The sequence below is a fragment of the Nelumbo nucifera genome, chromosome 5 (assembly GCF_055504915.1).
Source record: "Nelumbo nucifera cultivar China Antique chromosome 5, China Antique-T2T, whole genome shotgun sequence".
Taxonomy (NCBI): Eukaryota; Viridiplantae; Streptophyta; class Magnoliopsida; order Proteales; family Nelumbonaceae; genus Nelumbo; species Nelumbo nucifera.
Window position 1 is genome coordinate 55878524 of NC_142653.1, and position 12376 is coordinate 55890899.

The following is a 12376-nucleotide window of genomic DNA, read 5'->3' on the forward strand; positions in this document are numbered from 1 at the left end:
TATTTAATACCAAATCTCTCATTAATGTCGTTTATTTAAGTCTAATTTCTCTTTCATTAATTAGTCAATTATTCCAAAACAAATTTAAATTTAAATTTGAATTTTAACACCTAATTCAAATTCTCACATTAATTCCTTTAATTAATGATCCCCTCATTAAATTCGTTTTGTTAGTGTAAAAACTTCAAATTTTAGCAATAACAAGATTTGAACCTTAGTCACTTGATTTTAACAAGGGATAATAGCATACAAGGGCAACTTTGGGGCCCTAATATCAGTAAAAGTAATATTTTTAAAAAATTTTCAAAAATAGGTTAACTTTTGAAAAATAATATCAATAAAGGGCAAAATCACTGTTCATCTTCTTCATCTTGCAATCTATTCACTAGCACCACCACTCGCCGCCGCCTCTAGCAATGCCTCCACCTAGTGGGCGGAGGTGGCGATGTTGGATAAAGAAATAACCACCAGTGCCACCTCTGCCTCTGCCCACCTCCAGCAACAATGCTAGAGATAGGCGAAGGCAATGAACAGCGATGTTGGTGAATAGATTGCAAGAGGAAGAAGATTAACAATGATTTTGCCCTTTATTGATATTATTTTTCAAATGTTAACCTATTTTTGAATTTTTTTTAAATATTACTTTTACTGATATTAGGACCCAAAAATTGCCCTAATATGCTATTATCCCTTTTAACAAACACACGCTCGCCAATGAGCCACACATATTTGTTTGCTATGATTATATGTATTTTTTATTTTAAATAAATTTTCACTTTTCTTAATGAATGACAAGTGTTTATTAATAAATGTTGGAATTAATTATTAAAATTTATATACTAATAAATTTTAAGATTAATTATATTGGTTTTTGAAAATTGACATTCACATTTTTATTTTTTTGTTTATTTTACATTTTAGTTATTCCATCATTTTTAAACGGTTACAAATTGTGTCCCAATATGTCATACTTTATATAAACCATTAAATTATAGTTTTTTACATTTAAATAACTTATTTACAATCATATAAAATTTATAAATATAGTTGGTAATATATTTTTAAGATTTATTTAATTTTCTATCATATTTATGTGTATCTTAATTTTTCATCCATATCCATACATATCCAATGCGTATCCCAATACATCTCTTAATTGCACAATGTCCGATATGCATCCACCATCTTCTTTTTATCCTATTTTCTTCCTTTTTCTTGCCTGCTCCGTAGACAAAGGTGTACTAGATAAACAGAAAGTAACGGGCAGAAACCTTAAGTCTGGGAAACGTCTCATTCTGAGCCTGTTTTAATTATTTTCTTCTGCATCCCCTATAAGAAATTCCTTTGTACTGCTCCAGATGAAAACCGAGAAGCCAACCCCTGTGCCATGTTCTCCGAGTCCAAATTGACTTTCTGTCTGCCAGCTGTCAAGTCATTCTCACGATCCCAAGGCTTCCATGGGTGTTTCCCTACCCACTCTTCTTTTTCTTGCTGCTGCTGCTTGGACTTCTTTTTGGAACGACTACTAGCTAACTCTTCTTGGTGTTTTTGTACTAGAGACTTGGACCGCTTGGACTGGTTGTACTTGTCTACCAAGTCGGCATCTGAACTAGTTCTCTTCTTTACCTCTTCACTGGCAGAAAGTGCTGAAGCCTCGTTATAAGCCTCTAAGTAACTGCAGTTTAAACTTGAACATGTTATCAAACCCTTACAACATGAAAATAAAAAAGAAATATCAAAGCTCCAACAACACCCTATCTCAAAGAAAATATTTGTACTTCATTTTCGCCTTTTGTGCCCTGTCAGAAGGAGCATCTGTCCAAACGCTAGTATCACCACGTCCTTCTTTGGTAGTCCTGCTAAATGATGTCGATTGCATAGTCATCCCTGGCTGTGAAAATGAAACACAAACAAGAATGACATGAGTTGCCAAGGCCCAAGGAGCAAATAGAAAAGGCTGGATGACCGATCATGTACTGATCAAATAATATATATTTGTGTGGTTTAAGGACCCTACCTTTCTTTCAGGAGGCAGTGTTGTCATCCACTCATCTCTCTTTTGGGGCAGCTTAACCTCTTCCAAGAGTTCATCATCACCTCGCATTGATATTCCTGAAAATGCAATCAAACTCTTAATTCAGAACTTCAAGAATTCCACCAAATTTTGGAGCTTCAATATATTCAGTTTTCACAATCAATGACTTGAATGAAGTTTTCCCAATTTTCATTATTGAAGTAATTCCAAGTTCAAAACCCCAACTATTTTGGCACAATTCTTTGATTTTAAACATTAGCACATACGGGTGCTTATCAACAGATGTGTGACATATCCCAAAGTCATCTTATATTCTTGGTAGATTGAATTTATTTCTCCAGTCATATTACGCATTTATACTGCAGAATTCATGTTACATATATTGACATCCACAACCATACAGCAAGATTCTACTTACTAATTACACCAAACTAATGTTTTGAGTGTACCAGAGGTTCAGTATGCTTGTGGAATCTTTATATATACAAGTCCATGTAATAAGGTAAATACAATCAATACTGAATTTGACAACCAAATTTGTGTTTTATGGTAGATGTAAATCAACCCAGAAGATAAAAGGTATTCCAATCTGAAAAGTAGAAGAAAAGTGAAAATGATAGAGAAATCAGAAAAAGGAACGAAGATGGTGAGAGAAGAAGGGAGAAGAAGGGAGAAGAAGGGAATTCAACCAGTTCTGTTCACGAAATCAGAAAAAGGAACGAAGATGGTGAGAGAAGGGAGAAGAAGGGAATTCAACCAGTTCTTTCTCCTTCTCCTAGTTACTTTTATGGGTAAATCATTTAAACTACCCCTACTGTTCACGAAATTGACAAACTGTACCCTTACTGTTTAGATATTGTCTTGCAGTACCCTTAACTTTTCTGATAATTTTCTAAAACCTCCCTTGCCGTTAATTTTCCGTTACACTCCGTTCACATGTGACATCACGTGAGTGGTAATCATTTTAAAATTCCTAAAATACCCTTATTGTTCACTGCCGCTGTTGGAATCGGCGGCTTTCCAGCTGGGTGAGTGATAATCATTTTAAAGTAATCTGTGTAAGAGGGTTGTCTCAGTTGGGCTGGTTTTCCGGCGAATTCTTAATATGTGAAGGGGTGAGGTGGAGAGGGAGAATGAAGAGAAGGGGCGGAGGAAGAAATCACCATTGCAAGTTGCAGGCTTGCAGCGGCAGCGGTGATTTTGTCGTCAAAAACGCTGAAGAATACACCAAAAAAAGAGTTTTATGGGAGAGTTTCTGAAGAAAAGTTTCCGAATCAGCGAGTCCGTCAAGTGAGATCAGGAGCTAACGGGACCAATTACTGTTCCTAGATCTGTTCAGATCCACTAGATTTACTACAACGACAAATGAACTCCATTACTATTGCTAGGAGACTTCAGAACTTTTAGTGCTAGTAGCGAAATTCATTCCTCACAAAGATCATTCAATTACTGTTCCTAGATCTTTTTGCCAAAGGCGTTGTGGCATTTCTTCTGATGGTGAAGATCAAGCCATTGAGAGAGCTGGTAATGAAGGGCCTCACCACCGCTCTCTGCTGCCGATACTTTTCGCCCAAGTCCTTCGAACAATCTCCAACTTACCGCCGATCCTTCCACGAAGGTGCCAGTGCCAGAGGGGGTTGATGTAGACAACGGTGGAGGAGATGAACCCGACTCCAACGATTCATACTGTTAACTGAAAAATGCCTCCACCCTTGCTCCGACTCTTTTTCTCTGTAAGGGTTTACAGACCCTTTCTCCAACCAGCACCTCCATCCTTGCTCCGACCCTTTGTCTCTAAACCAAAAGGTAAGAAATGATAGAAACCGGCACCTCCACCCTTGCCCATCCTTTTCCGTCACTGTGAACAATGATCGCTGCTCTCTCCACTTTTTTTTCTTCTTTCTTTTTTTTTTGATGAATGAATATAATTTATTGAAACAGAAATATGAGGCAATACAGTAGACCCAAGAGGAGGCACGAGTTGTTACCTCTTCTAACAAATATTACATCAAACTAAAGCAGAATTGACCAGAATTAACCAGAACTAAAATTACAAAGCAGCCCAAAATAAATGTTCCCTTGAAGCCCCTTGCTTAGCTAACTCATCCACTAAGGCATTTGCGATCTTCCCACCCAATGAAAGGTAACAGCCATGTCTTTTGCGATCCAGTTGACTTTCCTTAGCATATCTCTATATCGCCACATAGCTGAAGCTGGTTCTGTCAGCCATCCCACAACAATCTCAGAGTCCCCTTCAACTACCAAGTGCTGGACTCCTAACTGTTCTGCAATCTATATTGCCACACACTTTTTTCTTCTTCTTATTCCCTGCATTTTCTCTTCTTCTTCTTCTTCTTCTTCTGCATTTCTGTCACTCTGGAGGGGACCACCACCTCCACCTAGACCGGGTATGCCATCTCCTCCACCGCCCTGGTATGCCTCCTCCACTAGGTTGTGTTCCTGTTTCCGACCCACCTCGCCCAAGTATGGCAAACCATCAGTAGCAATAGCACTGAGTTCCAATGCCTCAGTAGCAAGGTTCAGTGTGTAGTGAAACTCTGACCCAAAACCAGTTCGGAACGCGGCAAAAGCAGGTTACGACGATCAGTTGTTGAGTTCAATCAGTTGCAGGTCCACTACAACCCCATCTCAGTCTCATCATATTTTATTCATTAAATCGAGCAAAAGTGTCACCTTCTTCCTCTTATAAGTCGACACTTCAAACTCTTGATTGGTTCTGTGAGTTTGGTTTAAGCTCCTCCTTTTCTCTTTTCCATCATTCATTGTTTATCTCTCTCTCGATGGAAGTTCATGCGATGGTTGTGACACCACGAGACAAAATTTGTTTATTTCTCTCTGCAATGGGCGTCCACCACACAACTAGTGCCCTAAACCTGTGATGGCGAATTCGACGTCAATTGGGTTTAATTTTGAAATTTTGATAAATAATGAAGGGCAAATTTGACATTTCATTTCCTTCCATTAGCACTTAACGACGATGACAATTGTCAGAAAACCTAAGGGTACAGCAAGACAATATATAAACAAACTTTCTTTGAAGCAACTCTCTCCCATATGAATTTGAAATGTCTATCTACCTCAATATGCTCTGTTCTGTCATGCTCAACAAGGTTATGGGCAATGTTGATGACCGCTTGATTATCACAGTACAATATCAGCTTCTCATAATCGATGTCCAATTCTTCCAAATGAGATCTAAGCCACAGTAACCCGGACACTCCATGGGCTGTTGCCCTATACTCTGCCTCAGCAAAAGATCTAGCCACTACAAAATGCATTTTACTCCACGAAACAATGTTCCTTTGCCAAAATATTCTATCTGGTTACATCAAACTTAGGGTTAAGTCCAATGAGAAACTTAAATACCTTGTTTCTTTCTACTAGCTTTCTATAAGTCTCAACATCCTTGGTACTTTCCACACAACAATTTCCACTATATCAATCTCATGCCATAGGGACTTGAGCATAGAAAAAATACAGCCATTGATTTCTTCCCCTGTTTTAGATTATTCACATCATTCTTCAATTTATAGGCCCTAGCAACATTTAATTTTTTGGAATATTTTTTCTAACACTACCCCATATCTCCTTGGATGAATCAGTCCAAAAGTAATGCTGACTTATGTAGGGCTACATGGAATTGACTAACCATCCAATAATTTGTTCCATTTTTCATATGTAGGATCAATTTCTTTTGGCTTCTTACTACCTGCTAGATACCCCAACTTGCCTATGTTACAAACATGAACCCGTAAAGATTATGCCCAACCAAGTAATTTGTTCCATCTAACTTGATTGTAGTCACAACATTCAACAAAGGTTCTATAGGCCCAACCAAACTGGCCTTCGACTCTAGGTTTTGCTCTGCCTCATCTCTAGATTGTTCCATTGATTAAACAAAAATCAAAATATGATATTACTGGCCCTACCTAACCTGTAGTCAATCCAACACTAAAAACACAAAAATCCAATGTTCCATTGAACCCTACAACCCGGGAGAATTGGGAGAACTACAGCCACTGCAACCAGGGGCTCCAAAAATAGTCCCAACTAAGATTGATCTCCTCTAGTAGTCAAATAGCATCTGTCAAGCCCTAAGCGCCAAACTAACTCAGCCTCCATGTCCCTTAATAATGTTTTTATCTGGTTCTCTAACTCAAAATGCGGTATTTTCTTCTTCTTCTTCTTCTTCTTCTTGGCATTCCAATATCCAACATAGATGTAAAGGCAATGCCTAGGCGAAAAGGCACCCTTGGAGTCTTGCCTTGTCTAATCACCAAGCAGTTTTGTACATTGTATTATAAAATACTTTTATATTAATTTTTTGACATTATAATTATAAAATAGACATTATTAAACTAGAATTCTCATTTTGTGTGTTTATATACTAATTTCTTATCAACACAAACATTATCAAAATGCGGTATCTTGAATATGTTGATTTTCTATAATTTAACATAAAGTTTATACTTTTCTTATAAAAATTATTGATAATTAAGGAAATATGGTTATGGAACCTAGGGAACTACCTTAGGATATATGTTTTCTACTTAAAAAATCCATCACCTAGGCAAGCGCCTAGACGACTAGGCTACAAGTATGCACTTACTTTCTAATTTATTGTTGATGTTATTTTTCTTCTATGTTGCTGTTAGTCTTTAACTATGTTGTTAGCACATACTTTCTAATGTTATTGGCAGCAGGGATATTCCTGTCATTGTAACCTTTTATTTTCTATTAGTATAAATAGAAACATGGGGCGGCAGATCAGATTAGATTTTCTGCACCCCTTTCTTCTATTCTTCTGTCCTCTTCTCTCTTCTTCTCTTCCTCTTCTGTTCATCTCTTTTCTTCTTATTTTTTTCTGTTTTTCTTTACTAAAACAGGTCTGAACCTCATCAGCTACAGAAAACTTATATTCAAATATTATTTCATGTTAGTACCATTGGAGATGGAAATATTTTTTGGAATTAGGAAATATGTCAGTTTTTAAAACCATGGAAAAGATATTGATAACATCCACTTAAGGACATGGTAACTGGGAATTTCTGCAATACATGAATGGACTAACAAACGATGTCCAAGATGCCCAAAAAAAAATATAGGTATTAAAACTGATAAAGCAAAAAGGTAAACCACTTTCAATTCTAGGAAAAAAATTGAACACCCATGAGGATGATGACCAACTCCACAATATTAATACCATGTTTTATCTTGATTTTATGGGAATATTTCCCAATAGTTGACACACCATACCAAGCTCAAATGGAACTAACTAATTAAAATTGCAAACATTTTTACATTGTGTCATTTATGTGTTTTTGCTTATAAAATAAACAAGTTGTTAGGAGTTAGAGAACAAGATATCAAAAATTAAAATTAATAAATTTGTAATACTCCTGCAGGAAATATCTGACCTTGTAATCGTCTCCATTGTGCAGCTTCACGTTGTACTTTTAACTCAGCCTACAGTACACAACAAAATATTGGAAATTAAGAACGAATGCCAATCATTAATTACCTTACTAACTGAGAGGAAGAAAAAACTTGATCAGTGACCAATTGAAATAAGAAATAATCTAGGAAGAAAAACAAACGCTGCATTTGAAATGTAAAATACATATCATAATGTTGTTGTTATCATAAATGTAAAATATATATTACACGGTTTAATGATCTAATGTAGGACTAATTAGGAAATTGGAGAAATTAATGATTATTCAATAAAATATGCAGACTATATCAGCTGGAAAGAATGGAGATCTAAGGTCTTGGGAGGATTGTGATGTAGGATCAACAGCTTTGATATCAATCTGATGTAGAGCTGATGTCTCTGATTGTGAAGAGATGATAGTTGAGTAATATGGTGTATTGTAGGTAATAGATCATATGTAAATAAATGTTTTGTATATTTCTTTCCTTGTTTTGAAATTTAATCTCCCACTACCAAGGGACAGTTGTCCAAGGTAGATAGATAAGGATCAATGTGTAACAGACAATGAGCATGTGAAAAATATGAAAATATCAGGCAGAAAAGGGTGGGTGTACAAATTGAAGTTGGAAAAAGCATATGATCATGTGGCTTGGTCCTTTATAGAAGAGGTGATGTGACACCATGACTTTGGGTCTAAGATGAAGTGGATAATGAGGTTTTGAAGAATTGCCAATATTCTGTTTTGGTGAGTGGAGTAGCACATGACTTCTTTCCAGCCAAAAGGGGATTGAAACAAGGGGACCCACTGTCCCCATTTCTATTATCCTGGTTGCTTATGTCCTAGGAAGCTTAATCACAAACGTTAATGAGGTACGCCTTTATAGAGGATGGAGAATGGGAAGGGATAAATGAAGCTTAACACTTACCATTTGCTGATGGCAAAGCGAAGATGTGGGAATAGGTTGGGCAACAAGGATGCAATCCTTGATTAAATGCTTCGAGAAGCTAGTGACCAAAATTATAGCTTCTTGTTGGGAGGTCTATCAGCAAAGGATAAACACAAATGAAATGCTACAAAAAAAGAGGACCCTTTTGGTATTTGTCCCCCCATATTTGCTTCTTGTACTTTGCAAGTGAAAAATTGATATATCACCTATTAATCTCTTGTCAGTTTACAACTAGCATTTAGGAGTTGGTCTTTGACCTTTTCAAGTGTAGATGGAGTGGGCCTAATGATCTTAAAGCCACTGCAAAAGTTCCTTCTCTTTCAACCAAGAGAGGTAGAACCATGGGGAGGTGCATAAGGGTTGCGACTTCATGGACTATTGTTTAAAATGTCCACATATTTCTTATTTCTACGACATATTTCCATTTCCATGGGGTACCAACACAAAATATTACTAAAACCAACACATTCTGCTCAATAGTGCAGTAGCCATATTGAGTACACAAGATGATAGTATGGCATCACTTGATAACAATATTGTAGATACGTGGTGCAGCAATATTATTTTTTTCAATAAAATAGAGTAGTGATACTATTGCCTATCCAATGGTATGATTACCACTTTGAACAACTGAAATTTTTATCTGGGATATGAAAACAATCCAGACTTGTAGCATAATGTAATATGTCCAAAATCCAAGGCTTTAGAACAAATATTTTTCAAAATGGCAAACAGCAATGATAGAAGTTAGGAACAAAAAAGAGAGGAATAAGATTAAAAACCTAGAATCACTCTAGGAGCCTCACTCCTAGATATATCACACAACCAGTACTTACAGCAATAATACAAGAGGTATAAGTTATTAATTAGTTTTCCCCAGGAGCAGCCAACTCTACTAGAATGGCCAAGCCACATTACAATATTTTTAACACCTGAAAACATTGAAAATAAAAAGGAAACAAAAAAGCTTCCAACTACGTGGCCTGTCCCACCACACACATGGACCTAGTGTACAAAGACAACAATAATCCTAACACTAAAATAAAAGAAAAATAAAGGGTAGAGGGGATCTGCCATCTGGGGTTGATCTATGGCCGGCATCATTCAAAACATTTAAGGAGTTATTAGGGTCATCATTGCAATTTTAACTCAAATCAGGAAGAGGTTCAGGTGGAATATCTTGGTGCTTAAGTACTTTGGCATGCTTAGCATGTCTGAGTATATTAGCCAGTTTGCAGTCAGCAGATATTAATCATGAAATAACCCCATCATTAAAAGATTCTATTCATACCAAGCCCAGCACAGAAGAAAGTGCTGAATTTGTGACTTAGATAAAGAATTCTAATCCTTGTTCCAAATTTTACAATAAACACAGGCAAGGAAGTTTCTAAAATCTAATCACTCACAAAAATCTAATTGAGGAGACTGACCCCTTTACTAATAAGGAAAACAGCATACTTGTGTATAATAAAAACATGCTTTATGCCTTCTCCTTTTGGTTTATTTTTCCTTTTTCTAGTGGGTGGAGGGGATCCATACCATTAACTCCTCCTGCTCCTCCTTCAGTCTAATCTTCTCATCCATCGCTTTCCGCTGCAAAAATGGAACATGGTCAACAAAAAGCCTCAGGATGATACAAGTATAACAAATAAAAAAACTTAGCGGTAGCAAACGGAATACAGAAACTCATTTTTTGTATGAAAATAAATGAATAATTGAAAGACAGAATAAGGTGAAGGAAATATTCAAATATTTCATGTAATATATAATGCATAGTAATTTTTCTGTTTGTTGTCAACTGGAATAGGGTTATCTGGGATTATCAGATTGTAATTTGAATATTTTCAAGTTGTTCCTCTGTGAAGGATCCTCGTTTCCATCAAGTTTTATTCTGCCTTTAATGAATTATATTTTAGTCTTTCAAAAAAATATATATAATGGATGGAAGTTGACCCAAAACTCCAAATGATGCTTGACCACTTTAGAACAATTAGGAAGGAAGAAAGAAAGGAATGATATAATTAAATTTTGTGTTTGTTTGTAAAATGTAACAATATGGTAGCTAATTCTGATGACACATTGTCCAAAAATTTTTCCCAACTCCACAGAAAGACAAGTACAGAAACAATAACTGATACCTAGCTCCTCTAGACTGGGTTATGGCAGTCAACACCTATTATTGTAAGCTAGGTTCAACAAATTAACTGCAACCATTAGATCACAAAGAACAAACTAAAACAGTTCCTCTATGATAACTTCAATACCCCCATGATTCAAATGTGATTTCATTATGTCATTCAAAAAAACAATTGTGATTTAATTATGCAAATTAAGCAGCAAGTTTTCAAAGAAGAATATAGAGTTGCTGATTCTTCTGGGGAAGGGAAGAGGAATAAGGCCGCATTTGGCAATAAAATTAAAGGTCCTTTTCTCCTTTTACATATTAGGGGAGACTGGATCCCCTTGCCTCAGCCCTCTAGAGGCTTGGAAAAATTCTGATTACACTCCATTAATTAACAGTGAGAAGGAGGATGAAGAAATACACCCATATGCTGATTTTATTGTTTTGTTGGTGGGTGATTTCTTATCACCTTCTTTGTATTTACAAAAGAAATAATTAGAACTTCGTTGATGATAACAGAAAAACACAAAGAACCGTATTGGAATCAGCTAGCTTAAAAACAGGCTTACATTAGTCCTAAGTTGGGAAAAGAAAAAATGCAACTATTTCTTATCACCTTATTTATATCTCTTGTACCTTCCTTGAATAAATTTTATTTTTATTTATTTACAAAAGAAATAATGAGAACTTTATTGATGATAACAGAAAAACACAAAGAACCAATATTGGAATCAGCTAGCTTAAAACAGGCTTACATTAGTCCTAAATTGGAAAAAGTAAAAATGCAACTATTTCTTATCACCTTTTTTGTATCTCTTCTACCTTCCTTGAATAAATTTTATTTTATTTATTTACAAAAAAAATAATGAGAATTTTATTGATGATAACAGAAAATCACAAAGAACCATATTGGAATATCAGCTAGCTTAAAACAGGCTTACATTAATCCTAATTCCTAAATTGAAAAAAGAAAAAAAAAATGCAACTAAGGAGTCTTATAAATGTCTGCTCCCCATGTCTCCTCTGTTATGTGAAATTCATTATTAGTAAGTAAAATTATCAAAATTCAATGCCTAGGCAGCGTCCAGGCAACTACGCAACAAGGAGCACCTCAATCACACAGGTTCACCTTGAACAATGAAATGGTAATACCCAAGTGTATTCATTACAGAGTGTACACTGCAGTACATATCAGGCTCAGCACTCTAGTTTAGAAAATAATCAAGTATAAATGGAAGATTAGAAGACCCAAATTCCCATTGTAAAACTAGCTCGGACCTCTTACCTTTTCTGGATCTTGTAGATCTTTAAAAGCTCTGTTCAATATGACAAATGCTTGTTGGGCTTGTGGATGAGAACATTTGTCTGGGTGCACCATAAGAGACAGCTTCCAATACCTATGTAGTTCACAACATACCAAAAAACCATTTATATAAAGGAAAAGCCCAAATAACAGCCATACAGATAAACTACCATATCCAGTTCCTTGATTAACAAGAGAATAAAATTCTAGCTAGAGAAACCACTAGGTTAATTAATTGCAAAATTACTACTTTCAATTTTTATGTGAAATAATTACGGTTTAGCAGCTCTCACCAGCCTCACCAATCAAAAGATTCAAAACCATGTAAGCTGCAGACAACATAAACCATGGAACCTCTCCTTAAGCTGTGAGTGTGACCTGAAGCTGTGATCATGAGTGGTGAAGATTCTGCCACATCTTGTGTTTCCTCAATACAGAATGGAATGAATGGGGGTATGGATTTATCTTTCCCTATGGCTGTCGTACCCCAAGATGGCTTAAATTATTTAGAATG

General features: G+C 35.9%; 1 protein-coding gene across 1 annotated transcript in view; it reads right to left on the reverse strand.

Annotated features, from left to right (window-relative positions):
- Nucleotides 1–1067: 1067 nt before the first annotated feature.
- LOC104596792 (DNAJ heat shock N-terminal domain-containing protein) overlaps nt 1068–12376 on the reverse strand; it is a 40253-nt gene continuing 28944 nt past the window's right edge. The window contains exons 6-11 of the mRNA XM_010258084.3: nt 11845–11956; nt 9977–10030; nt 7474–7522; nt 2018–2112; nt 1779–1891; nt 1068–1675 (exon numbers count right to left, since the gene is read on the reverse strand). Coding sequence (XP_010256386.1) covers nt 1330–1675; nt 1779–1891; nt 2018–2112; nt 7474–7522; nt 9977–10030; nt 11845–11956 — 769 coding nt within the window. The 3' untranslated portion in view covers nt 1068–1329. The remainder of the gene's footprint in view (nt 1676–1778; nt 1892–2017; nt 2113–7473; nt 7523–9976; nt 10031–11844; nt 11957–12376) is intronic.